We start from the raw sequence: 27883 nt of genomic DNA on the forward strand, positions 1-27883 counted from the left end.
GCATTAATAATGTGAAAATTACTATTACAATTTCTTAAACTACTTCAAAGAGTTCTCATCCAAAAATCCTCCATGTGCAGCAATGACAGCTTTGCAGATCCTTGGCATTCTAACTGTCAGTTTGTCCAGATACTCAAGTGACATTTCACCCCACACATTCTGTAGCACTTGCCATAGATGTGGCTGTCTTGTCGGGCACTACTGAAGCACAATATAGTCTAGCTGGTCCCACAAAAGCTCATTGGGTTTTAAGATCCATTACACTCTTTTCCAGTTATCTGTTGTTTTTTTCAATTATCTGTTTCTTTGCCCACTCAAACCTTTTTCTTTTTCTATTTCAAAAGTGTCTTTTTCTTTGCAGTTCTTCCCATAAGGTCTGCACCAGTGAGTCTTCTCTTTACTGTTGTACATGAAACTGGTGTTGAGCGGGTAGAATTCAATGAAGCTGTCAGCTGAGGACATGTGAGGCGTCTATTTCTCAAAATAGTGACTCTGATGTACTTATCCTCTTGTTTAGTTGTACATCTGACCTTCCACATCTCTTTCTATCCTTGTTAGAGCCAGTTGTCCTTTGTCTTTGAAGACTGTAGTGTACACCTTTGTGTGAAATCTTCAATTTTTGGCAATTTCAAGCATTGTATAGCCTTCATTCCTCAAAACAATGATGAGTTCTAGAGAAAGCTGTTTCTTTTTTGGCAATGTGGCAACTCAAAAACAAAGACAATGTTAAGCTTAATTTATCAATCCAAATAGCTTTCAACTGTGTTTGATATAATGGCAAGTGATTTTCTAGTACCAAATTAGCAATTTAGCATGATTACTCAAGAATAATGTGTTGGAGTGATGGCTCCAGGAAATGGGGCCTTTCTAGATTTGATCAAAAAGGATTTTTTTTCAAATAGTGATGGTGCTGTTCCTTACATCAGTAATGTCCTGACTATAATTTGTAATCAGTTGAATGTCACTTTGGTGAATTAAAGTACCAATTTCCTTCAGAAACAGCGAAATCTGTATATTATTCCAAACTTTTGGTCATCAGTGCATCAGGTCATATTGCATCTTTAAACAATGCAAGTTCTCCTTTTCATTTTCCCTTCGTTAGGGTAGGAAGTTCTTGGCTGCATGGAACACCGTGCCATTAGCTAGACAGGATGGCTAACACATTGTTCTCTCACATACTAAAGAGACACCTGGATTCAACTATGAGCTTTTCATTTTGTACATTTCACAATAGTAATTTTCACACATAAAATCTGTTCAGTAGAATTGCTGGATTGCTTTTATGTTAAATGTACCACATCTGCTTTTACACATACAAAGTCTTTTCATCTTTTATTTTTCATCTATATTTGCTACCATTCACACATCAGTACCTTTAAAACTGTGATGTAATTTGCTGTAAATTACCTTTAAACTGTCAAGCTGATCACCCTGCTTTGGTTCTGTGTATACCTCGTTCCCAAAAAAGGCTAGAAGCAGCATGCATTAGTTTCACATCTGTCTAATTTTACAGGGCAAAATGGCCCATGCTAACCAACCAAACCCTGATCCTTTAATGGCTCTGCATATTATGCTTGTAGTTTACTTTATTCTAACCAAGTGTTCACTTGCCGTGGGAAACCACAGACTGTATACAGAAAACAAGACTTAAGCTATGAATTATAGGTTCTCAGTTTCAGAGCAATAAGGTTAATGTCTAGCAGGAAACACTAAGGCGTATTATGGAGTTCCTGCCTAAATGAAAAAAAAAAAAAAAAATCACCCCTTAGATGAACACCACTCCTCAAACATTACCCAATCCCACAGCTACACCACCTCTCTCCAGTCCCTAGTCCACCACCCTCTGTACAAGCTGCTGTGCTTCCTGTACCTCTTTGTCTGAGGGAAGTGCTAAAATAAGCATTGGAGTGGCTGGATACAAGCACATCTCTTCTCACCACTTTGTTGCTCTGCTCTGAAGCAACAAGCTTTCCTGGTTTATTTTATTTTTTTTCCATAAAAGAAGAACTGTGCCATGGATAAAAGGATTGCAGTCTTAATCTTTTCCTTACTGCTGTGGACAGGTGAAATAAGCTTTTCCTAAATAGCATGCCATGAGGTTAGTGGTTGTTTTGAGGTGTTAAGGAGGGTTTTAAGTTTGATAATGACAGCATCTTTATATGATGACATGGTGCCTCAGAATGATGGTCTTTCAATAGAAATTGCAAATGATTTTATATACTAGCATAGCTTTATTATACAGTATAATATAGCATAGTGTACATAACACAATTGAAATGTGTTAAATCCTGAGTGGGATTTTAACACGAATGACAGCTTTTGTTTAATACAGATTACATTTTTGATTTTGGATATATTTAGATTGTTTTGTGTTATATTCATCTTACATTCTTACTTATTTAACTTTTATTTATCTTTATCTTAAATCTCAGGCCTGAAATAAACTTCATTTTGTAGAAACCGCACATGCACATAATTGTGATAAGACACGACGGTTTCTGAATCTGCAGACATATTTACTTATCTAAGATATTTGTGGAGCACATGCCCTTTTTTTTTACTATATTTGTGATTAAGGGTGAGATGAGTGCACCTCTTTTCAATAGTCGAGTTCAGTTGTCACCAGTGAAGCACCGAAGGCAACACCCAGTGGTGTAGGAGGAGAGGGCAAAATCATTTACATGTTCTTTCCTTTTTCTGCAATAATTATCCATTCTAATTAGCTTATTACATCCATAATACATTAAATATGACAAGAGATATTATTAGTACTCTCACTTTTCGGATTTTTCTTGAGACATTATTTGTAGATATATTTTCTCTGCTGTGCTGCTGTGTAGCAGACAGCCCTGTAGACATTAGCTGTGTTTGCCTTACATTCACTAGCTGTGTTAAAAGCCAAGAGTCAAGCAAAGGGTCACAAGCACAGACAGAGTGCCGAATCTGGTTTGGGGTGGACAGAAAATGTCAGCACAGCAGAACGGTCCCACAAGCCTGACACAGGATGTACCTTTTCACACGTCTGTTGATATGTAGAGAAGATAGTAAAATAAGAGTACAGTATTTTGTAATACTGACCAATGAATGTGACATGGAACATAAATCTGCCATATTAAAGACAAGTAACGTTATAATGTATTGTTATATAACTCACACACAAACACATGCCACTTTGCAATAATGGTGAGTTATTCAGTTGAATATCATGCTCAGGTTGAATATGTTCAATTGATTGTGCCAGTAACATTGAGACTTCGTTTATTTCTTTTTTTGTTGTTGTTCAACTACAGGTCATTCAAATACTGAAGACAATGTTACTTCGCCACCCTCCAGTGAGTTTGTCTTAAAATATAGATCAACAAAATGGTTTTCCTTCCTGTAAATCTGTTTATCATAATTGTGGCTAATATATACTGTACATATATAAAATTATATAAAAGGAGGCAACCCGCACTTTTCTTTTAATTGTTTATAAGACATTTTAGCGACAACTTTTTTTTTTACTCATTTTAACCACACACTCTCGCTCCAAAGCTTCACCCTCCAAAAACATGTCAGTAATCCAAAATGCACAAAATGATTAATAGGCAGAGAAGCATTATGATTGGCTAGTTTTGTAATTGACTAGTTAAAAAAGGCATGAAAAGCACTGCAAAATATGTTAAATAAGATTTCTTCCAAGTTTGTTCAATGAATGGTGCCAGTGACCATGAGACTTTGTTTATATCTATTTTATACAGCTGGAACAAGTCAAAATACTGCTAAACCTAGTTCTTCACCAGGTGAGTTTGTTTTACAGTCTGTCACAAATCAACAAAACATTTTTCTTGATTCTGTTTATCAAAATATTGGCTTAAATCCTCATTGATTTTTGGTTTCATTTATTGACAATGTTCACCAGATCTCATTTACAGTGTAATCTAGTTTAGGCCAACACATAGTGGTGTAAGAGTACAAGGCTAAAAGCACTGTGCTTTGTATTATTTTTAGGTTAGTTTGTATGTTATCTACCAGAATTGAGCTGATATTTTAAACGTGGCATGTTCAACATTTGGAAGAGTTATTCTGGTGAAGGAATAGTAATAAAAGTTGTTTGATAGGAAATAACAATCTATTGAAATCAAAACAAAAATCCACACACATAATTTTGCACTCATGGTGAATTTCTCCTTTTGAAAACATCTTATAAATAGAAAATATTCACAATGGAAATTTTGTTTAAAGGAATGTTCCAGGTTCAATACAAGTTAACCTCATTCAACAGCATTTTGGCATAATGTTGATTACCACAATAATTTATTTCAACTCGTCCTCCCTTTTCTTTAAAAAAAGCACAAATCTGGGTTACAGTGAGGCACTTACAATGGAAGTGAATGTGGGCCAATTTGTTTTTATAATAAAAACACTCACTTTTTCAAAAGTATAGCCAAAAGACATAAAGTATATGCATGTAATCATGATTTTATTGTGATAAAATCACGTACTAACCTTTTTTGTGTAAAGTTATAGCCATTTATACAACTTTTTACACCTAACAATAGCCTATTTACACTAACTCCGTCCGCCATTGCTCAGACCAAACTCAAGACAGCCATGACAGATTTATTTAGGGTCAACTGCTGATCAAATGAAGGTGGGCATATTTGAATTTTTCGCAATGGGGCCAGAGACATTAAACTGGTTAACGGGTTAGACATTTGGTGGATTAAGAGATTGGATAACTCATTGGATAATTCATAAGTGAATATTTGCGCTCTAGTAGTCTGGTTGAAACACAGAATTTTATGATAAACTGCATCTCCATATGCAGCAGTAGTAGCTCTGGGTGTAACTATGGTATGTATGTGTTGTCATGCTGGAGATCTGGGTTCAAATCCACTTCTTCACATTCTTTTTCCCCATGTCTCTACTCTTAATATTTCCTATAATACTACTTATAGTAATAAATAAAATAAATTCCTCACAGTGATTTGGTCACAGGTTTGGGAGTTGAGAGAAAGATTTGATCCAGATAAAATTTTCCATGGTTTACTGTAGAAATATTCTATTAACCATGTGTTTGGTGGAAACTATAGTTCTGTTGTATTAACCATGGTATTACTACAGTAACATGTTGTTAATAGTAGATAATAGTAACAGTGTTTAATACTACACAGTAATTTTGTGGTACTATGATTTTACTAGAAAAATACCATGGTGATACTATGGTTACTGTAGTAAAACAGTAATTACAGGTTAATTTTATAAGATAGGGGTAGGGTTTGGTGTAGAGTGTCAGTGGGACTCCAAATAAACACAATACAAATGCTGCAGTGATGCCACTATATTGTATGTTAGTATTTAAACAGGAGTGTAATAGTATCTGCCACTATTTGCACTAGAGTTCAAATAGCATCTAATGCTCTTTGCATTTAGTGCAAAGAAGATGCTTTTTGTTGCTGTTTACACTTAGTGCAAATAGTCTCTGCCTTTTTTAAATTATAAGCTTCACAATTCTATTTTTAAACCCTCCAAGAATTGGCCACATTCACTTTCATTGTCCCCATTCACTTCTTCCATTGTAAGTGCCTCACTCTTTCTTTTTTTTTAAAGAAATGGAAGAACAAGTCAAAATTTATTTTTGTGGTAATCAACATTATGCCACAAATGTGGTCAATTAAGCTTAACTTGTATTGAACCCAGCACATTCCTTTAAGCAGGTTTGCCTCTGTTTAAGTATGCTTGCTACTTTTCAAGTAGGTTTGCTACTATGTTATGGATATTAATTTGTTAAATCAATGGTGTCATTGACCAAGTGATTTGGTTTATGGTTTTATGCAGTTGCAGGTGCAAGTACCTTTAAACCTAGTTCTACATCCCCTGAAGGTGAGTTTGCTGTACAGTCTGTCAGAGATCAAGAAAACTGTTTTCCTTCTATTATATTCTGTTAATCACAATTTTAGATTAAATCCTCATTGACTTTGCTACTGGTTTGTGAATTCACAGTGTTCACCATAACTCATTTTAGATGTTAAAAAGAAGATGAGTTTAGCTTATAGGCCAACACTTGATGATTTAAGTGGAGAGAGAGAGCTAATAAATGGTTCTTTTTCATTTATTTTTCTGCAAGAATTTACAATTTTTATTGTGCAGTTACTGACATCATACAGAGAGGTTGACATGTCAATGTCATTGCATGATCAAAAGTGTTTAAATGTCTCCATAAACATAGATCCTCTCTCAACTCAATCAGCCAGTGATGTTACTCAAGAATCAATTTGTGAAGCTTGTATGTTTGCGTTTCAAATTTAATATTTTATACATGGTTTAACATTTGAGCTTGGAAGAGATATTCTTCAACCGGTGAGGGTAATAATAATAGTTCCCCTTATTTCACTCACTCGACGTTGTGTCGATGTAGTAACACTAGGGGTTGCCCTTGGGCACCCCAGACACCTCTGAACTTTGAGAAAAGGCCAGTAGGTATTGGCGAGTGGAATTTGCATGCCACTCCCTTGGACATATGGGTGTAAAATGAGTTAGAATGCAACCACTCACTCAGATTTTTTCGCGGTTGTGTTCAGCGAGCTGAATCCATTCCCCTCTAAACTCCAGTGAAGCTGTTTGATTTTAAGGCGTATTACAGCGGATCTCCCCTCTTGGACCAGCGTTATGCAGAGAACACCCCTGGGTGCTTCAGCAGCAAACAAAGAGTATATATTCTTCCTCTAGAAGAATATATTTTCTAAAAGAGTGGCACCTACGAAAGTGCCTTTTTAAAGATGCCTTTTTGTTTGTTTATTATTCCTGGTTGCGGTCATTATCTCTCCGCTTCTGATGGCCACGATCGCTGTCTCACTTGTTTGGGTGCTACCCAGACGGAGACATAATTTGTGGATTGTTCATGTCCTCATTGCAAGAACATGAACATAGCAATGTTTCGGCTGTGGCACTTTCTTTCGTCAGAGGGAAAGCCACTCCAGCGGCTCCCTGCCTCGGTCCTTCTACCTGCGTGTATGAGGCAGAGTCGGTTAGCACTGGGGGTGATTTTGGTACCTCAATGGGAGATTCTCCGCTGGGAAACCCCCCACGGACCTCCCATTCCCCAGCATGCTTGTATGCCCCGGACGAGTTCCCGTGTCAGGGCGTGTTCGTGATCTCATTTGGGGCTTGTGAAGAGGATGATCTGTCGATAGCAGCATCAGAGAGCGGGCTCGTCCTGTAAGAGGTGGAGGACGCAGCTGGGCTCCCACCCTTTGGTGCGGTAGCCCAGTCGCAGGCTGACGCAGCACAGGCAGCCGTGCTTGCCCAGGCGGCTGCAAGCTTCAGGCTGGAGTGGAATCCTCCACCCCCTCCCCCCTCCCCGAACCCTCGCAGCTCAGTGATTGGTTCGTGCTCCGCCCCATTCCTTTCTTCCCACAGGTGCACGAGGAGCTCACGTGATCGTTTACTGCCCATACCCAGTTCGCGGGCTGGCTAGGGGGCACCCAGCGTTTCCTCGGATGGATCAAGGGTTTCCACCTGGTGAAGTCATCCGAGGCTCCCATCCAGGGCCTGTAGGCTTATGTCGTCACTGACGGCCAAGGCCTACGGTGCTGCTGGACAGGTCACCTCCCCCAGCATGCCATGGCTCTCCTGCAGGTGCACCAAGCCAAGGCACTTAAAGAATTGCATGAGGGTAGTCCTTACCCAGGATTGATGCAGGAGCTGCGCTTGGTGACCAATCTCGCCCTCCGGACAACGAAGGTCATGGCGCGGTCTCTCGGGTAGGTGATGTACACCTTGATGGTCCAGGAGCGCACCACCTTTAGCTCAGCCTGGTCGATTCGAGAGAGGCTGACAAGGTTCGATTCCTTGACGCCCCAATCTCCCAGGTTGGCCAATTCGGCGACACTATCAGAGACTTTGCCCGGCAGTTTTTGACAGTGAGGAAGCAGATGGAGGCCATGCAACACATCTTGCCCCGGCACGGCTCAAGGTCTCGCACCCTGTCTGCTCGTCGCCAAGAACATCCCACCTCGGAGACAACACCAGCTCTTCCACAACCTGCCCCAATAGGCCGGCCACCGTAACGTGATTGTTCCTTTGGTTCCCTTGCTCAGAGCTTGGAGGTGTGGCTCGGGCTCCCCAACTCGCTGCAGTGGCTGATCAGGACCGTCTGACTCAGCTACGTGATTCAGTTCGCCAGGCACCTGCTGCCGCTGCCGCCGCCTTACTCGCAGAGATTGCCTCCCTTCTATGGTAGGATGCGATAGAGCCTGTTCCTCCAGCCTAGTTGAAGAAGGGGTTTTACAGCCCCTACTTCATCGTACCCGGTGGTGGGCTGCTGCCAATCTTGGACCTGCGAGTGCTGAAAACAGGCCTTGCACAGACTCCCGTTCAAGATGATGATGTAAAAATGCATTTTAGCAAGCATCCAGCATCGACATTGGTTTGTGGCGGTAGACCTGAAGGATGTGTCCTTCCATGTCTTGGTTCTACCTTGACACAAACCCTTCCTGCGGTTTGCTTTCATGGGCCGGGCATACCAGTACAAGGTCCTCCCCTTCGGTCTGTCCCCGTCACCTCACGCCTTTAAGAAAGGTTACAGATGTAGTCCTTGCCCCGTTAAGGAAAGTGGACATCCGCATCCTCAGCTATCTTGACGACTGGATGATTCAAGCTCACTTGTTGTATGCGCACAGGGACCTGTTGGTCAGGCAACTCAGCCGGCTGGAGCTTCGGGTCAACTGGGAAAAGAGCATGCTCTCCACGGATCAGAGCATCTTTTTTCTCGGTATGGAGTTAGACTCGGTTTCAATGATGGTACGCATCACAAGCGAGCGTGCTCAGTCGGTGCTGAACTGTCTGAGAACATTCAGGCGGAAAACATCGGTCACACTGAAGTTATTTCAGAGGCTCCTGGGGCATATGGCATCCTCAGCAGCAGTCATTTGGTTGATGCATATGAGACTTTCGCCACTGTCTGTTCAGTCCTTAGACCAACCTAGCATTTCTATGGGCAGGAGTTCCCCCTAGAGGAGGTCTCCACGTGCATCGTGGTTATGACGCACACCTCCAAGTATGCAATGGGTGCACAGCCACCGGCCCTTGGAATGGTCCGCGACTGCATTGGCACGTCAACTGCCTCGAGTTGCTGACAATATTGCTCGCCCTGCAGAGGCTTTTGCCGTTGATCCGGGGCAAGCATGTGTTGGTCCAGACAGACAAGACGGCAACAGTGGTGTACATCAACTTCCAAGGTGGCCTGCGCTGTCGTCGAATGTCTTCTCATCTACCATCTCCTCCTCTGGAGTCTCAAATCGCTTTGAACCACTCACATCTCGGACAGCTTCAACAGCACAGCGAACACGCGGTCACAGCAGGTCATGCTCAGGGGAGAGTGGAGACTCCACCTCAGGTAGTTCAGCTGATTTGGAGTCGATTCGGTCAAGCACACGTAGAGCTGTTCGCTTCCTGGGAATCCTCCCAATGGCCGCTCTGGTATTCCCTGACCGAGGCTCTCCTCAACACAGATGCACTGGCACACAGCTGGCCTCTGGGGCTATGCAAGTACCCCCCAGTGAGCCTACTTGCACAGATGTTGTGCAAGGACAGGGAGGAGAAGGAGCAGGTCATCCTCGTAGCACCTTACTGGCCCAACCAGAATTGGTTCTCAGACCTCACGCTCCCACGAAGGACCTTCTTTCTCAGGTACGGGGCACCATCTGGTACTAGTAAACAAACCTCTGGAACCTCCATGTCTGGCCCTTGGATGGGACTCTCAAGACCTAAGTGGAATACTACCTGCAGTGGTAGACACAATCACTCAGACCAGGGCTCCCTCGACGAGATGCCTGTATGCCTTGAAGTGGTGTATGTTCGCTAAGTGCTGTTCTTCCCAACGAACAAAAGACCCCCAGAGATGCGCAGTTGCCGCTATATCAGCACATCACAATGCAGTGGAAGATAAGTATTTAGGGAAAAATAAATGTTCCTGAGAGGCGCAAGGAGGTTAACCCCCCCCCAATCTCATCCCTTTGTGGTACATCGGTGCCTACAGGGAGCTCCATTTGAGCCCCTAGAGTCAGCTGAGCTTAAGGCACTCTCTTCGATGTCTGCCCTTCTGACGGCGCTCACTTCCATCAAGAGGGTAGGGGACCTGCAGGCGTTCTCTGTCGGCGAAACATGCCTGGAGTTTGGTCCGGGTTACTCGGCCGTGCTATGTGCCCAACGTTCCCACTACCACATTTAGGGATCAGGTATTGAACCTGCAAGTGCTGCCCCAGGAAGAGGCAGACCAAGCCATGGTGTTGCTGTGTCCGGTGCGTGCTTTGTGCATCTATTTGGATTGCATGCAGAGCTTTAGACGCTCTGAGCAGCGCTGTCTCCAAACAGAGGATCGCCCACTGGGTCATTGACGCCATCGCTGTGTCATATCATGCCCAGGACGTGCTGTCCCCTTTGGGGCTGCGTGCCCACTCTACTAGGAGTGTGGCAGCCTCCTGGGCTCTGACCAATGGCACCTCTTTAGAAGACATCTGTTGAGCAGTGGGCTGGGCAACACCCAACACGTTTGCTAGATTCTATAATCTCCAGGTTGAGCCAGTCCTGTCCCGTGTGTTGTCAGGTAAGAGCAGGTAAGTTCCGGGATAGCTGGAGGGTGTACTGCTTGCGCATAGCACCTTTCCCTCACCTGAGGTTAAGACATGCACTTCTACTCCCAGTCATGTTCACAAAGTCGTGGACCCTGGATGTCCTTCCTCATTAGCCCTGTGGTAGGTGAGTTTTCTGAGAAACTCACTGCCGGCCCAGCACGTGTGCTTACTAGGCCCTGTGCTGTGGTAGGTGCTCCAGATGCACTGGTTACCCGTAGGTAACTCTGTGTGATGTTTTTTCCGCAAAAGGGTTTCTCCATTGGTAAACCGCATGGGAGGTTTGGGCAGAGGTCCCTCTGCTCCTGGTCTCCATGTTTGTAGAACTCCTCCCCACCCGGGTAGAACCAACCACCGGACATCTCCACATGAGATGCTTCTGACAAGGTTCGGTAAGACCATGTGATGTATTTCCACTGAAAAGTACCTCACCTCCGGGCAGGGTGTGGTCTCTGCGGTGTCCTCCCCTTCGGAGGGACACCACCCAACACGGACCCTATATGGCCCACAGCTGAACTATTTCATTCCTTTTGGGGTAGAAAAAGAGAAGAGGCCATGGCTGAGTTAGCAGGTACTTATTTGTTGGGCAGTTGACTCGTCCCCAAGGTGCAGGGGACCGTTTTGACGCCTATAACAGCTTTGGGGGAGGTTACGTGATGGCTGGGTGTGCTGGCTCCGAGGCACACAGAGGTCTATCATAATTGTGGCATATATATACTGTACATATATCAAATAAAATAAAATAAAATAAAATAAAACATGCTAGGAGGCAGCCTGCACTTTTCTTTTTATTGTTTATAAGACATTTAGTGACAATTCTCTCAGTCAGTGCATTTTTACTCACTTTAACAACACCCCCCCTCGCTCCTAAGCCCCGCCTTCCAAAAACATGTCAGTAATCAAAAATGCACAAAATGATTAATAGGCAGAGAGGCTTTGTGATTGTCAAGTTTTCTAATTGACTAGTTTAAAAAAGGCATGAAAAGCACTGCAAAATGTATGTTAAATAAGATTTCTACCAAGTTTGTTCAATGAATGGTGCCAGTGACCATGAGACTTGGTTTACATCTATTTTATACAGCTGGAACAAGTCAAAATACTGCTAAACCTAGTTCTTCACCAGGTGAGTTAGTTTTACAGTCTGTCACAACATTTTTCCTTGATTTTGTTTATCAAAATATTGGCTTAAATGCTCATTGATTTTTGATTTCATTTATTGACAATGTTCACCAGAACTCATTTACAATGTAATCTAGTTTAGGATAACACGTAGTGGTGTAAGAGTACAAGGCTAAAAGCTCTGTGCTTTTTAATATTTTTTGGTTAGTTTGTATGTTATGTACCAGAATTGAGCTGATATTTTAAATGTGGCGTGTTCAACATTTGAGTTTGGAAGAGGTATTCTGGTGAAGGAATAGTAATAATAGTTATTTATTGGAAAGTAACAATAATCTATTGAAATCAAAACAAAAACCCACACACATAAATTTGCACTCATGGTGAATTTCTCCTATTTAAAACATCTTATAAATAGAAAATATTCACAATGGAAATTCTCTTTAAAGGAATGTTCCAGGTTCAATACAAGTTAAGCTCATTCCACAGCAATTGTGGCATAATGTTGATTATCACAATAATTTTTCAACTCGTCCTTCCTTTTCTTTAAAATAGCACAAATCTGGGTTACAATGAGGCACTTAAAAAGGAAGTGCAAAGAAGATGCTTTTTGTTGCTTTTTTACATATAATTTTACAAATTGCCTTTATAAAATTATAAGCTTCACATCCCTCCATAACTTGGCTACATTCACTTTCATTGTCCCCATTCACTTCTATTGTAATTGCCTCACTGTAACCCAGATTTGTGCTTTTTTTTTTTTTTTAAGAAATGAAGGAACAAGTCAAAATTTATTTTTGTAGTAATCAACATTATGCCACAAAAGTGGTCAATTGAGCTTAACTTGTATTGAACCCAGCACATTCCTTTAAGAATGTTTAATCCTCTGTTTAAGTATGCTTGCTACTGTTCAAGTAGGTTTGCTACTATGTTATGCATATGAATTTATTCAATCAATGGTGTCATTGACCAAGGGATTTGGTTTATGGTTTTATGCAGTTGCAGGTGCAAGTACCTTTAAACCTATTTCTACATCCCCTGAAGGTGAGTTTGTTGCACAGTCTGTCACAGATCAGCAAAACAGATCTATTATATTCTGTTAATCACAATTTTAGCTTAAATCCTCATTGGCTTTGCTACTGGTTTGTGAATTCACAATGTTCACCATAATTAAAGATAAACATAACATAGATCCTCTCTCAGCTCAGTCAGCCAGTGATGTTGCTCAAGAAACGTTTGTGCTCCAAAATGCATATTTTAAACATGGCATGTTCAGCGTTTGAGCTTGGAAGAGATATTCTTCAACTGGTGAGGGTAATAATAATAGTTATATAAATGGCAAGTAACAATTATCAATTAACTTGCCATAGCAGAAACTCACACACATACACTACTTTTCACTCATGCAAAATATGCTTAGAAAATGAAGAATTCTAAATATATTTGTATTTCTATTGTACACAATATTCACAACAAAATCAAATGCGAATTCAATTAGGTTTTTAGCCTTGGTTTAAAGGAATGGTTCACCCAAAAATTTAAATTCTCTCATCATTTACTCACCCTCAACCTTATGTTCACAGAGGTCTACAAAATATATTGGGCCATATTTGAAGAGCACTACGTTTCACAGGTCTGTTGATATGTAGAGAAGATAGTTATGTAAGAGTACAGTATATTGTAATACTGACCAGTGAATGTGACATGGAACATAAATATGCCATAATAAAGATAAGTAACAATAACCTGTTGTGAAGTGATATAAGGGAAATGAGGAGGTGAGAACCAGCTTTACAATAGAAATAGTAGTTTAATGAAAAACTTAAACAAAAAGACACAAACACACACATGACGGTTAGCTGCCCGTAAACTATCTCTCCCTCTCACCACCATTCGCAGTCTGCCTTTATCCCTCTCAGAGGCTTAATTAGCCTGATAAGGGACCGGGTGTGTAGAATCACCACCCAGTCCCACCCTCCGCCCTGTCACACTTGTTATAACGTATTGTTATATAACTCACACACAAACACATGCCACTTTGCAATAATGGTGAGTTATTCAGTTGAATATCATGCTCAGGTTGAATATGTTCAATTGATTGTGCCAGTAACATTGAGACTTCATTCATTTCTTTTTTTGTTGTTGTTCAACTACAGGTCATTCAAATACTGAAGGCAATGTTTCTTCGCCACCCTCCAGTGAGTTTGTCTTAAAATATAGATCAACAAAATGGTTTTCCTTCCTGTAAATCTGTTTATCATAATTGTGGCTAATATATATTGTACATATATAAAATGATATAAAAAGGATGCAACCTGCGCTTTTCTTATAAACAATTAAAAGACATTTTAGCGACAACTTTCTCTGCATTTTTACTCATTTTAACCACACACTCTCGCTCCAAAGCTCCACCCTCCAAAAACATGTCAGTAATCCAAAATGCACAAAATGATTAATAGGCAGAGAAGCTTTATGATTGGCTAGTTTTGTAATTGACTAGTTAAAAAAGGAATGAAAAGCACTGCAAAATATATGTTAAATTAGAATTCTTCCAAGTTTGTTCAATGAATGGTGCCAGTGACCATGAGACATGGTTTATATCTATTTTATACAGCTGGAACAAGTCAAAATACTGCTAAACCTAGTTCTTCACCAGGTGAGTTTGTTTTACAGTCTGTCACAAATCAACAAAACATTTTTCTTGATTCTGTTTATCAAAATATTGACTTAAATCCTCATTGATTTTTGGCTTCATTTATTGACAATGTTCACCAGATCTCATTTACAATGTAATCTAGTTTAGGCCAACACATAGTGGTGTAAGAGTACAAGGCTAAAAGCACTGTGCTTTGTATTATTTTTAGGTTAGTTTGTATGTTATCTACCAGAATTGAGCTGATATTTTAAACGTGGCATGTTTAACATTTGGAAGAGTTATTCTGGTGAAGGAATAGTAATAAAGGTTATTTGATAGAAAGTAACAATAATCTATTGAAATCAAAACAAAAATCCACACACATAATTTTGCACTCATGGTGAATTTCTCCTTTTGAAAACATCTTATAAATAGAAAATATTCACAATGGAAATTTTGTTTAAAGGAATGTTCCAGGTTCAATACAAGTTAAGCTCATTCAACAGCATTTTGGCATTATGTTGATTTCCACAAAAAAAAAAATTCTGGCTCGTCCCAGTTTTCTTTAAAAAAAAAAAAAGCACAAATCTGGGTTACAGTGAGGCACTTACAGTGGAAGTTCAAAGATGCTGCTTTTTGTCGCTTTTTACACTTAGAACCGTGAAGCTTATAATTTTATAAAGGCAGAGACTAGTTGCACTGTTTTTAAACCCTCCAAAAATTGGCCACATTCACTTCCATTGTAAGTGTCTCATTGTAACCCAGATTTGTGCTTTTTTTATATATATATATAAAAAAAATGAATTTGTTCAATCAATGGTGTCATTGACCAAGTGATTTGGTTTATGGTTTTATGCAGTTGCAGGTGCAAGTACCTTTAAACCTAGTTCTACATCCCCTGAAGGTGAGTTTGCTGTACAGTCTGTCAGAGATCAAGAAAACTGTTTTCTTCTATTATATTCTGTTAATCACAATTTTAGCTTAAATCCTCATTGACTTTGCTACTGGTTTGTGAATTCACAGTGTTCACCATAACTCATTTAAGAAGTTACAAAAGAAGTTAAGCTTATAGGCCAACACTTTGTTATATAAGTTAATAAATGCTAATAAATTGTTCTTTTCAATTTCTTTTTCTGCAAGAATTGACCATTTTTATTGGCCAGTTAAATGACATCATACAGAGAGTTTGACATGTCAATGTCATTGCATGATCAAAAGTGTTTTAATGTCTCCATGAACATAGATCCTCTCTCAACTCAATCAGCCAGTGATGTTACTCAAGAAACAATTTGCAAAGCTTGTATGTTTGTGCTCCAAAATGCATATTTTAAACATGGCATGTTCAGTGTTTGAGCTTGGAAGAGATATTATTTAACTGGTGAGGGTAATAATAATAATAGTTATATAAATGGCATGTAACAATAATCAGTTATCTTGCCATAGCAGAAACTCACACACATTCACCAATTTGCCCTCTGCAAAATATGCTTAGATGAATAATGAAGAATTCTAAATATATTTGTATTTCTATTGTACACAATATTCACAACAAACCCAAATGCAAATTCAATTAGGTTTTTAGCCTTGGTTTAAAGGAATAGTTCACCCAAAAATGAAAATTCTCTCATCATTTACTCACCCTCAACTTTATGTTCACAGAGGTCTACAAAGTATATTGGGCCAAATTTTAAGAGCACTAGCACCAAGTGCAGCACTATGCAATAAGTCATGCATGTTAAGTCATGGGGCATGGCCAATAAGTTTGGTATTTTCGTACAAGCATGCACTAAGTCTAGCCACAAGTGAGTTTGGTGAAATTATGTGCTCAAAGCACTATGGGCTGGGTTAACTGCAATCGAATTCTGAGGTTCTTTTCCGGTTATTACACCGTCTGTGTGACGAGGCATGCAAAGAATGAGGATCCAAGTGCAGCTTTAATGAAGCAAAAGATAAACAAGGTAACTCAGAATATAATAAAAACGCAGGAAACCAGGCACAAAACATGACAACACATGTGAGAACTGACAAACTAACCGGGGGAAACAAGGGCTTAATTATACAAGGGAACAAAAAGGGGAATATGGAACACCTGTGGAGACAATCAGGGGAAAACCAATTATAAAATGAAACTACAAAATGACTACAAAACTAACAGGAACTAAACAAGATTTTAAACATAAAAGCACAAAAACGAAAGACAACAGGTAATATGTGACCGAGCCCCCCTTTAAGGAGCGGATTCTAGACGCTGCAAAAAAAGTTTGTCCATGGAGTGTAGGGGAAAACATGTGGTTCAAGGGGGGCACAAGGGGCAAACAGGCAGTTCAAGGGGGCACCAGGGGCAAACAGGTAGTTCAAGGGGACACCAGGGGAGCAGAGGAACAAGGCAAGGTCAGGGAGCAGATCAGGTTTGCAGCCAGGAGACCAAATAAACCCTAGCAGATCAGGCGGGTGGCCAGGAGACCAGAGCGGATCAGGCGGGCGGCCAGGAGACCAGTGCGGATCAGGCGGGCGGCCAGGAGACCAGTGCAGATCAGGCGGGCGGTCAGGAGACCAGTGCGGATCAGGCGGGCGGCCAGGAGACCAGAGCAGAACAGACGGGCAGCTAGGAGACCAGAGCAGATCAGGCAGACGGCCAGGAGACAAGAGCAGATCCGGGATGACCTCAAGGTGAGGACCGGGTCAGGAGGTCTGGGAGGCAGCCGCAGGGCCGAGATCAGGTCAGGAGGCGGCCGTAGGACAGGGACTGCATCAGGAGGCCTTGGAGGCGGCCACAGGACAGGGACTCGGTCAGGAGGCCTGGGAGGCGGCCACAGGACAGGGACTCAGTCAGGCGAAGGAGCCGCTGTAGGAGTAGTCTCTGGGGGAGCGGGCAGAGACATGGAAGGTGGGGCCATGGAAGGCGGAGCCGTGGGAGAGAGTATAGGCAGAAACTGGGGAACTGAAGCCTTTCTTCTTTTCCTCCTCCTCCAGGTGGCCGAAGTTGGCATCTCTGGCTCTGGGACGGACGAGACTTCCGGCCTGTTGGCCGTGGCAGGCGTGCGCGTTGGCTTGTTGGCCGTGGCAGGCGTGGAGAGACGCGCTATGGAAAACTGGGGGGTGACCACTGTGGGAGGAGATTTAAAGCCGAACTCGAGGAGCGTCCAGTGAAGATAGCTCCTCAATAGCTCCTTTAGTGCACTACTGAGACCCGCCCTGAAGAAAACCACCAAAGAGTTGTCTGGGTAGTGCACTAAATTCGCCAGCTCTAAAAACTCACGGACATGATCCTCAACTGGACGGTCCCCTTGCTTGAGGAGGAGAATTCTGACGGCTGCTAGTTCCATCCTGGGTTAGTTCTTCTGTGATGAGGCAGGCAAAGAATGAGGATCCACAAACACTCCCACCCACACCAACTTTGCGCTGCCTCGAAAATTGCACTTAGAATTATCACTCTAATAAAAATTGGGCTAAAAGTGGGCTAAAGCACATAACTGGTAATCAGAATGTTGCTGGTTCGATCCCCACAGCCAGCACCATTGTGTCCTTGAGCAAGGCACTTAAATCCAGGTTGCTCCAGGGCGATTATCCCTGTAATAAGTGTACTGTAAGTTGCTTTGTATAAAAGCATCTGCCAAATGCATAAATGTGAATGTATGACTTACTTTCTTATGCTGAACACAAACAAAAGATTTTTAGAAGAATTTCTGTTCTGCATGTCCATTCAATGCAGCAACTGAATGGTGGCCAGAACTTTATAGCTCCAAAAAGCAGATCAAGTCAGCATAATCATAATCTATCAAACTCCAGTGTGGAGTGGACCTACATACCTGAATTATTCTTCTAGAAATCTTTGTGTTCTGCAGAAGTCATACACTTCTGGGATGTCATGAGGGTGAGTAAATTATGAGAGAATTTTCATTTTTGGGTGAACTACCTCTTTAAGTCTGCAGAAGTTATATGATAGTTGTAGGTGAAAAAAAAAATCTATATTTAAGCCCTTTTTAATATAGCTAAATGTCCTTTCATTTTCACATTCTTCTTTTGTTTTTGACAATTCACATTCTTCATGTACATTGCCACCTACTGGATAGGGAGGAGAATTTGTAGTAAAAAAGGACTTAAATATTGATCTGTTTCTCACCCACACCTATTGCTTCTGAAAACATGGATTTGACCACTGGCGTTGCAAGGATTACATTTATGCTGCCTTTAAGTTTCAAAGTTCTGGTCACCATTCACTTGCATTGAATGGATCAGCAGTGCTGGAATATTCTTCAAAAAATATTGGGTGATCTATCCATCTATGTATAAGCTTGCTACTGATTAAGTAAGTTTTTAGCAACATACGATAAAGAATGTTGCCAGTGACCATGAGACTTGCATATCAGGTGCAGTTTCTGATAAACCTATTTCTTTAAACTAGGTTTGAAGCAAAAATTGTTTTTGTTCCATTGATTTAATCGGTTAACAAATGCAGGTTAAAATCTAGCTAAAATGGCTCATTAAATGAAAAATGTTCACCAGAACTACTTAAAGATGTGCGGGAAGTCAATGCTAGTTAAATGATTATGATAGAAAAGATAGAGGTGGGGCACATATGGTCTACACAAAAAAAAAAAAAAAAAAAAAAGGGTTAACATTAATTAATCAGTTTCCACACATTACAGTACATTCGTAATACAGAACGTTTTACAGGCCACAACCATTGCAGATTCAAAATGGTCAACGATTTTCCAGTCAGCAATTATTTATTTATTGTGCAAGTGAAAGTGATATAGCAAGTAATATTTGGCTGGTCATGTGATCCAATATGGCAGCCCCCGTGAGGCAGCCCACCTCTGGGTAAAATAAAATAGCTTTTATTAGAATACTGATATTACTGATTAGTCTTCATTGTATGTGAGTGTACATGACTTAAATTTCCATGAATAATATATATGGGATGATTCATCATTATGATGTACGTAACTCATATCTAAATGTTAAAATGTATCAATAATTGCATGTTGTTCTTAAAGTGCCGTCTTCCCTATCTTTCCCTACCTATGTATAACGCATTACATATTTGTAAAGCTGTTCAGTGGAAAGGAGGCGGCGAGAACCGGCCTGGCAATGTAAATAATATATTAATGATCAACTTAAACAAAAGACAAACACACACGACGGACATGCCCGTAAACGATCTTTCTCTCCTCGCACCACCGTCCTCAATCGGCCTTTATCCCTCTCGGAGGCTTAATTAGCCTGATAAGAGACTGGGTGTGTATAATCATGACCAGGCCCCACCCTCCACCCTGTCATATATAATATTTGCAATATATTGTATATATATATATATATATATATATATATAATTCATATAAATTGTCAGTGTGTCCTGACATATTTCAAATGTGCTTTTGATGACAGTTTTTTGTTTCAATTTCTAGTCAATGATTTCCAAAATATATTTTCAAGCCAAACCCAATCCAGTCCTAAATCAGTTCCTACTCCACGCAGCCTGACTGACACAAAGTAAATTTTTTATAAAAAGAATATCTATCATTTTTTTTTATGTGCAGAAAAGTTTGCTATTATGGGACCAGGCATATGAAAATCTGTGGAGATTCGTTTTTTAAGGAATGACATTATAATGTTTGAAACCTTTGAATTATATTGTAGCCTCATCAACAACTGCAAATTCAAATACTGCTAATAGGCAAGGCAACACAGCTTACCCTGAGAACTTTTCACGGGAGTAAAAAAAAAGTGGGACAAGATGTCCCGGTTTCTTGTCATGCATTTCAAATGTGCTTTTGTTGACTGTTTTTCTATTTCCATTTCTCGACAAAACACCCAAACATTGTATCAAGTCCAGCCACATTCAGTCCAAAACCAGTTACTTCTGTATGCAATCAGACTGACAGCAAGTAAGAAAGAAGGAAAGAATATCCATTTCAAATGTTTAATTGTGAAGAAAAAAAATCATTATAATTGTGCTAAGGAGGGACCAGACAGTTAAAATCTGTAAAGGGTTAAAAACTTTGAGGAATGTTAATAATGTTTACTGTACTGTAGCCTCAACAACTCTGTCGACGAGTACATCTACCAGGAATCCTGCCAAAATTAATGAATCGTCAACACAAGCACCTCCCGGTGAGCATTTCTTTACATAATATACATTTTACAGCTAAACAAATGCAATGTTTGGAAAACTGACATTTGCTTAATATTCCTCATTGCAGATCATGTTTCGATAACATCTAATTAAGAAGTAATTAAAGCCCTACTTTACCAGTTATGAATGTACACAGGCCTCTAAAAGGATTTGTAGATTTAAACTTAAAGTATATGAATGTCATTGCATTACATAATATCAAAGCATATTATATCAATACAAAATATCACTCCAGTGGCATTTATTCAAATAATAATAATAATACACTCTTTTCAAGACATTTCACAAAACATATCTGGACACAAAGTGGGACATGTCCATACAGTAATGTGATGAACTACACCTGTGGTAACTCTGCAAGGGGGCCTGTGTAAATTTGAAGGGAATTTGAGGGACCTACTAAAAATGACTTTGACCCCAGTTGGTTAAAAGTAAATGCAGAAATGTTAGTTTTTGTAAAGGGTCTATGATTTGTTTTCAGGTGCCACTTGGTTTAATATTTTGTTCTTAACGCATTGACATTCATACATTTTTAAGTGTAGCTTAAAGCATGGGTTTTTAAACTGGGGTCTGGGGATCACTAGGGGGCTTCAAGGGTGGTTCACAAAAACTTTTTTTTTTTGGAGAAAAAAAAAATACAAATTTAAAAGAAAGAAAAGAAAACCAATATTGTAAAAAGTAAACCAAACGTTTAAATTATTGACAATTATTACCATTTCATTTTGAAACCATTCATTTAAGTATCCAAAATACTTTTGGGGGCCAACTACATCTTTGTATAATACACACAGATAATTTCTTAACAGCAGGGATAGCTCAATTGCTTACTTATACAACATAACAGAATAAAGTAAAATTACATACCTGTAAAGTAAAGCAGTGACTGGTTTAATGTTTTGCAAAATAGAGCTGTTTTCATCATTTGTTTGTTTTCCATTAAAGGGACAAGTGGAAACCGCAATGATGCGGAACATAACGAAAAGATGATAGGTATATTAATTTCTGCCAATTTTAAAATCTTGGAAACATTTGCTTGGTTAAAGAAAGCATATCTCAGATTCATACATCAACTGTTACAATAACACATTGTACATATACAGCCATTGCATAGATTACTTTACTTGTCTAATCCATTATGCATATTTATTATTCAGTGAGATGTAGAGATTATTATCTTTTGCTTCACAGTAAATTATAATTGGATTTGGTTGCCTGCTCTGTGTATTCTACTGGTTGTACTGATATACTTGATTTTCAAGTGCAAAAAAGTGCAGCATCGGCCAGGTGAGTGTATAAAATATGAATAAATCAAATTCCAGATATTGTTCATTTCTGTCAGTAACTGCATAAATAATCATATATTTCCCCTCTTTCCAGAAATGACTGAAAATGGAACAGAGAAGTGAGTGCTTTATATACTTAAACTAGAACTAAATAGACTAAATAAACGTCATTTCTCATGTTATTTGATTGGACAGTCAAGAGTGAAGATATTTTTGAAAACACTTTACAATAAGGTTCCATTTGTTCACATTAGTTAAAAACATAATTTAACATGAACTAACCATGAACATTACTTTTATAGCATTTAATGCATGCATAATGTTTGCAACAATGTAGCATACTAATATTTGAAATGTTGCCCAATGCATACCTTTTCACATACTAAAATAGAAGGCAGAAGGCCTATATTGGACTCATTTAAGTAAGCAGTAGCCTAATCCAAACATTACCCATTGTCTAAAACATTGATCTTAAGATTTAATAAATTGTGATAATTGTGACAAACTGTGAAATTAGTTTTAAACATTTCATATATCTCAGTATTTTGAAGGCTTTTGTCATCTTATGGGGTTTCTCTTTGCTGTTGCAGTGCTTCTTTTCAGAGGACAGATAGTAACAAAGATGGTGTTATGCTGCTAGGTGTTAGTAAGACAGCAAGCGGAGAAGAGAATGGTAAGTTTAAAGCTACTTAATCCACAATAATTACTGCATGAAATTATTTGAACACAGACAACACTATTGACTCAAAGACAAAGAAAGAAATAACTCTGCAAAACGGATAGGCCTTAGCCCTTTTTTAATCTTGTATACTTAATGATTTTATTAAATGTTTTGATTTATATGAAATATAAAGCATAAATAAATATGGAATAAGACTTTCTAAAACAGAAATTCAAAAGAACAAAGTTTCAGATGGCTTCATCTGAATGCATTATCTTGAGACGGATAATACATGTAAATCTCAAGACTGAAAATGTATTATTAAATTACTGCACTTTTCAGGGTTGCTCTGAAATTAAAGTGATATCAAGTGACTCATCAATTACTCATCCTCATTCCATCCCAGATGTCTATGACACAAATTAAAATATCTCAGCTATGTTGGTCCATACAATGCAAGTGAATGGTGGCCAGAACTTTGAAGCTCCAAAAAGCACATAAAGGCAACATAAAAGTAATGAAATCAATGTCTACTAAAGTGATCTGATAAGTGTGGTGAAAAAGAGTTTAACATTCAAGTCCTTTTTTACTGTAAACCTCCACTTAAGCTGGCTCTACACTAGCAGACTCAGAAGAACTGGATTTGGGTGGGGGTGTCACACTTAATATTTACATTTATGTATTTGGCAGACGCTTTTATCCAAAGTGACTTACAGAGCCCTTATTACAGGGAAAACCCCCTGGAGCAACTTGGAGTTAAGTGCCTTGCTCAAGGACACAATGGTGGTGGCTGTGGGGCACGAACCAGCGTCCTTCTGATTAACAGATTACCAGTTATGTGCTTAGACCACTTCACCATCACTCCATGAGACTGTTTTCGCTAATCTCGCCCTCCTAGTCAGTGAGCCGGTCACATTTACCGATTAAAAATGGAGGGAAGGTGTCACAATTAACGACTGCCTTTGACTTCTCAACGCTTCACTGTCACACCCCGTTTTCACTGCCAATCAACCTGAAGCTTGCGGAAATAGGAGTAAGAGCACCTCCTCCACGCAAAACGTGAACACACAGGCAAACGGCAAACAGTGTTTTGCAGCAGCAGATGCATTTTCTGTTTTATTATTTCTGGTTACATGCAGAAAGAATAGAAAGCACTGAAAGGGGGGCCTGGGTAGCTCAGCGAGTATTAACGCTGAATACCACACCTGGAGTCATGAGTTAGAATCCAGGGTGTGCTGAGAGACTCCACCCAGGTCTCCTAAGCAACCAAATTGACCCTGTTGCTAGGGAGGGTAGAGTCACATGGGGTAACCTCCTCGTGGTCGGAGAGTAACATGAGCCTCCACATGCTGCGAGTCTCTGCTGAGTCATGCACAGAGAGCCACATGATAAGATGCGTGGATTAACAGTCTCAGAAGCTGAGGCAACTGAGACTTATCTTCCACCACCTGGACTGAGGCGAGTAACTGCACCACCATGGGGACCTACTAAGTAGTGAGAATTGACATGCACTGTATAAGCGGCAGACTTAAATTACCATCATGACCTGCAGCTGAACTGCGACACAGTAAAGCTCTGGGATTCCCCCAATGTACGATTGCATATATGCGGACATCAGGGACAGTCAATATTTTACATTTGTGTACAAATGGGTATACTTTATAGTGTATGTGATTTTCCTACTGTACTCCCACAAATGTTGAATTATTTTCGCTGTGTTGACATGTTGTTGGGCTCCATCCTATGACATTTGTTATTCCGGTCTTTTCCACTCACACGCACTCTTGAAACACACATCAGAATGCCACTTATGTGTTTAACGAGAGAAACCTAGGTGTGTTATATATATATATATATATAGATCAGTGGTTTAACTACTTTCTCTTAATCCTTTATAAGGAAATCAGCGTTCTTGTTTACATGATGTTTCAGAATGGCGCTTTCTGCTAAAACCCTGGAAAAAAAAAATGTCTTAAGTGCATGCAAGCATGGTCAGTGTTTCAAGTGTCCTCACGCTGAGAGGTGCTCATGCGTGCTCAGTCTCCCTCCTGTCAGGCCAGTTATTATGTTAATGAAGCTAACACCAGAAATATCTGCTAGGTTAGAGCCAGCTTTACATCTTCAAATTTTTCTCCTTTAGTTTTTGGCGATTCACATTTTTCATGCGTATCGCCAGCTACTGGGCAGGGAGGAGAATTAATAGTAAAATTATAGATTTAACTATTGGAGTGTTATTATTTTTATGTGCTTTTTGAAGATTAACATTCTGGCCACCATTCACATGCATTGTATGGACCGGAGATATTCTTCTAAAAATCTTCATTTGTGTTCTGCAGAAGAAGGAAAGTCATGCACATCTGGGATGGCATGAGGGTGAGTAAACGATCAGAGATTTGTCATTTTTGGGTGAACTATCCCTTTAATATGATGTTGTGTTTGAAATACATGATACATGTTTTTCTGTTAGTGTCTAAAGCAAACAATCCCAGTTACAGATAAGATGCACTGAGATATGGATTTTGAAAGTTCTCTGAAACATGAAAACCTTCCTCCCAGCTTTGAGATATTGATCTAATCCTATTTTTTTCGTACCAAATTGTTCCCTTCCCCAATCTGTCCACACCCTTCCCTCCTCTGTGTTCCATCGCACTCTCCATCTCCAAACACTCAGAGGAAGGCGAAGGCTTTTAATATCTCATTGTTGATATTGTGGAGCATTTGAGCTGTTGCTCTGCAGTGCAGTGGAAGGTGTTTCCTCCAATTTATCTTGCCACCACAACACCAGCATTCCCCTTCATTTGCCCCATTTCCCATAGTACCAGCTGATAAAGATCATCAGAAGAATAAATATAGGCTTTTCCACTGCAAAACATTATCTGTTTTACACAGCGACCATTGTATGACCCCAGAGACCTACAAAATCATTGTATACAAGCAAAGACTTTAAAATGGATAATATTTTGATCCAAGTTCAGGTCAGGTACATTGTGCTGCTGAAAATATGCATTTTCTTTTTACTATATAACGGTTTGAAGCCATGCAGGGATTTATGAAGGAATGAAAGCAAATACGAATTAAATGTTGTCCATTGTTTCATTGAAAAGAAAGCCTGAAGCAGTGCAGTGACTTTGGACAGTTATTGTGTCCAGAATGTCAATGCCACATTGTGGTTACGTTCCTGTTTACTTACTGTTAATGTCTGATATAAAATAAAATAAAAATATTTTTTATATAACTCCAATAAACAAGATAACTTTTAAAAAATATATATTTTAAGCACAAAGTAGTTCAGGTCTGGGCTTGTCTGATTAAACCCTTTAAATGGGTCATGACATGAGGAATGAAATGTTCCTTGATCTTTTGGCATATAGTATAAGAGGTCATTGTTCTATAAAAATGTAAGTTTACTGTAAGTTTCAGAACTCAAAACTTCATCCTCAAGAGCGAAAAAAGCATTTGTTGAAACCAAGCTGCCAAAACGACTCGTTCTCTACTTCCTCCACATTGTGATGTCACACTGTGGGAAACACTTGCATCCGATCGCCTCCGCAACAACACATAAATGCTTACTTTATACCTTATAACTTCAGTAGCTCCACCCAGTAGTGGCGAGCAGTGAGATGGAAAAGAGAGAGCAGGTCAGTCAAGCGTAGAGACAATCATAACAGTGGGTGTTTACTGTCAAATCTTAAAGGAGAAACAGCATGAAACTGAGCGTGTCTGACAGAGGGTCAGAATGATGGTGGGAAATGATCATGTTTCACAAATATATGACCGTTTATGTGTTTAAAAAAAAAAAAAAAAACATTTTTATAAGTGAACCTCTCTTCATTTGTTATTTCTCTCTTTTAAGATATTTTTAACATTATTAAATAAATAAAAAAACTGTTTCCCCTTATAATTTTTTCACTTTTGAAAGCGTGCAATATTTGAAAAGATTTCCTCAAAAAGCGCCTAAAAGCTCCTTTTTAATGAGCTAATTCTTCCCTCTAGTGGGTAGTTTATCTATTACAACAATTCTAAGAAGCACCCTTGTTCCTGCTACAAACAATATTATGAAATAAATGTAATTTATCAAAGTTCCATTGACTGTTAAGAATGATTTCACAAATGTGTTTGGGTTTTATACATTTTTGTTAATATATATATTTCCCTTTTCTTTATCACAATTTAATATGCCTGCAGCAAGATAAGTGGAAGAGAATACATCAGGAGATTCAGAAAAGGCTAAACATTCACACACACACACTGCTCTAAGAAAAATAAAGAACCAATAAAAGACAGAGGAAGTGAAGAGTGACCACTTGATCAAGGTTTATTTTATTTTTTTCTGTTGGAAATAATTTATTTGTTTTAATACCAAAGAGTATATGTGTTAAGCATGTCTTGAGTTGGAATAAACTAATTCTCCATCATTGTGTACACAAACTTAACTGATTTTCAGTGGAAATAGTGTGGAATTCAAATGTAGTCAAAATAGTAATGTGATTCTATGACACCCGGTTGGAAGTTAAAGTGAAATTGCTAAATTGTTCCCAAAGATTTGCTGTAGTTTGAAATAAAAGTTGGTAATTTTTTTGTGCTGTTTTGCAACAGTTTCTACATTTCACTTTCTTATGGTTACTAATGTAGTATCATGACAATTGCTTTCTTTAAATAGTTTCATTTGCCATTTTTATATCATTTTAAACTACCCAATTTGTTTTAGCTCGCATATTATTATAAAAAATGTTTTGTAAAGCCTAGAAAAGTGTTGTTTTTTTATGTATTATGAGCAACTTTCCTCTTTGTCACCAATTTTTTGGCCTGTATTATAAATTGTGTACTGTGTTTTATGCTGTTAAATACCTGCTGTACCACCTATTACACTGGATATATTTTTTAACAGTTTTATATATTTGAGAGGCTGAATTATTAAAAAATGATACCGTTTTGTTTTTAAGTTTGATGTTATGCAATGAAAGATCTTGAAAATCACTTTTAGAGATTTCTCTATGTATTATGCCTATTTTTATGTCTAATTTTGTGTTCAAATGAGAACCTGAATTTCTACTAAGTTCTCAATGCACTGTGACTGCAATATTTAGTGTTCATTAAAATGATTCTGAGAAAATGATGAACAGACCAGTTTCACTTTATTTTATTTTGCTCAGTAGGTCCTTAAAATGCAAGTGAATGGAGATTTCCCTTTTGAAGGTCCAAAAATCACAGACAGGCATCATAAACTTCATCCATACAACACCAGCTCTTAAATAAATGTCTTCTAAATTGACACGATCACTTTTTGGTGCGAACATTTAATACTTAAGTACTTTTTTTAAATCTAAATCATGCTACTGGTCTGCAGTGGTACATTTGAAACACGTGAGAACTGATGCACATTTGTCACAAATGGAAGAGCAGCGCTGTTTAAATAAAATAAATAAATTGATCAAT

The 27883-nt window shown here is 39.2% G+C and overlaps 1 protein-coding gene across 10 annotated transcripts; it reads left to right on the forward strand.

Annotated features, from left to right (window-relative positions):
• The first annotated feature begins 1818 nt into the window (after positions 1-1818).
• LOC127644584 (putative protein TPRXL) lies at positions 1819-27562 on the forward strand. 10 transcript variants are annotated; one of them, XM_052127817.1, is made up of 16 exons: positions 1819-2063; positions 3291-3332; positions 3741-3782; positions 5821-5865; positions 11695-11736; positions 12729-12773; positions 13886-13927; positions 14344-14385; positions 15224-15268; positions 20404-20481; positions 21446-21493; positions 21692-21787; positions 21881-21905; positions 22377-22459; positions 24784-24820; positions 26633-27562. In XM_052127817.1, the coding sequence occupies exons 1-15, from the start codon at positions 2015-2017 to the stop codon at positions 24816-24818; spliced, it is 759 nt and encodes a 252-aa protein (XP_051983777.1). In that variant the 5' UTR covers positions 1819-2014; the 3' UTR covers positions 24819-24820; positions 26633-27562. The 10 variants fall into 10 exon arrangements, with proteins under 10 accessions (XP_051983777.1, XP_051983787.1, XP_051983796.1 ...); XM_052127827.1 differs by lacking the exon at positions 24784-24820; XM_052127836.1 differs by lacking the exon at positions 14344-14385.
• Positions 27563-27883: the final 321 nt, after the last annotated feature.

This window comes from Xyrauchen texanus, chromosome 1, assembly GCF_025860055.1.
Source record: "Xyrauchen texanus isolate HMW12.3.18 chromosome 1, RBS_HiC_50CHRs, whole genome shotgun sequence".
In the NCBI taxonomy this organism is placed as follows: Eukaryota; Metazoa; Chordata; class Actinopteri; order Cypriniformes; family Catostomidae; genus Xyrauchen; species Xyrauchen texanus.

What these genes read in the sequence shown, in the direction of transcription:
- LOC127644584 (XM_052127817.1), top strand. Translation starts at nt 2,015, where the DNA reads ATGGATAAAAGGATTGCAGTCTTAATCTTTTCCTTACTGCTGTGGACA. An exon ending in TGTTACTTCGCCACCCTCCA is followed by an intron (nt 3,333 to 3,740) that starts GTGAGTTTGTCT and finishes TATTTTATACAG; the next exon opens with CTGGAACAAGTCAAAATACT. An exon ending in TGTTTCTTCGCCACCCTCCA is followed by an intron (nt 13,928 to 14,343) that starts GTGAGTTTGTCT and finishes TATTTTATACAG; the next exon opens with CTGGAACAAGTCAAAATACT.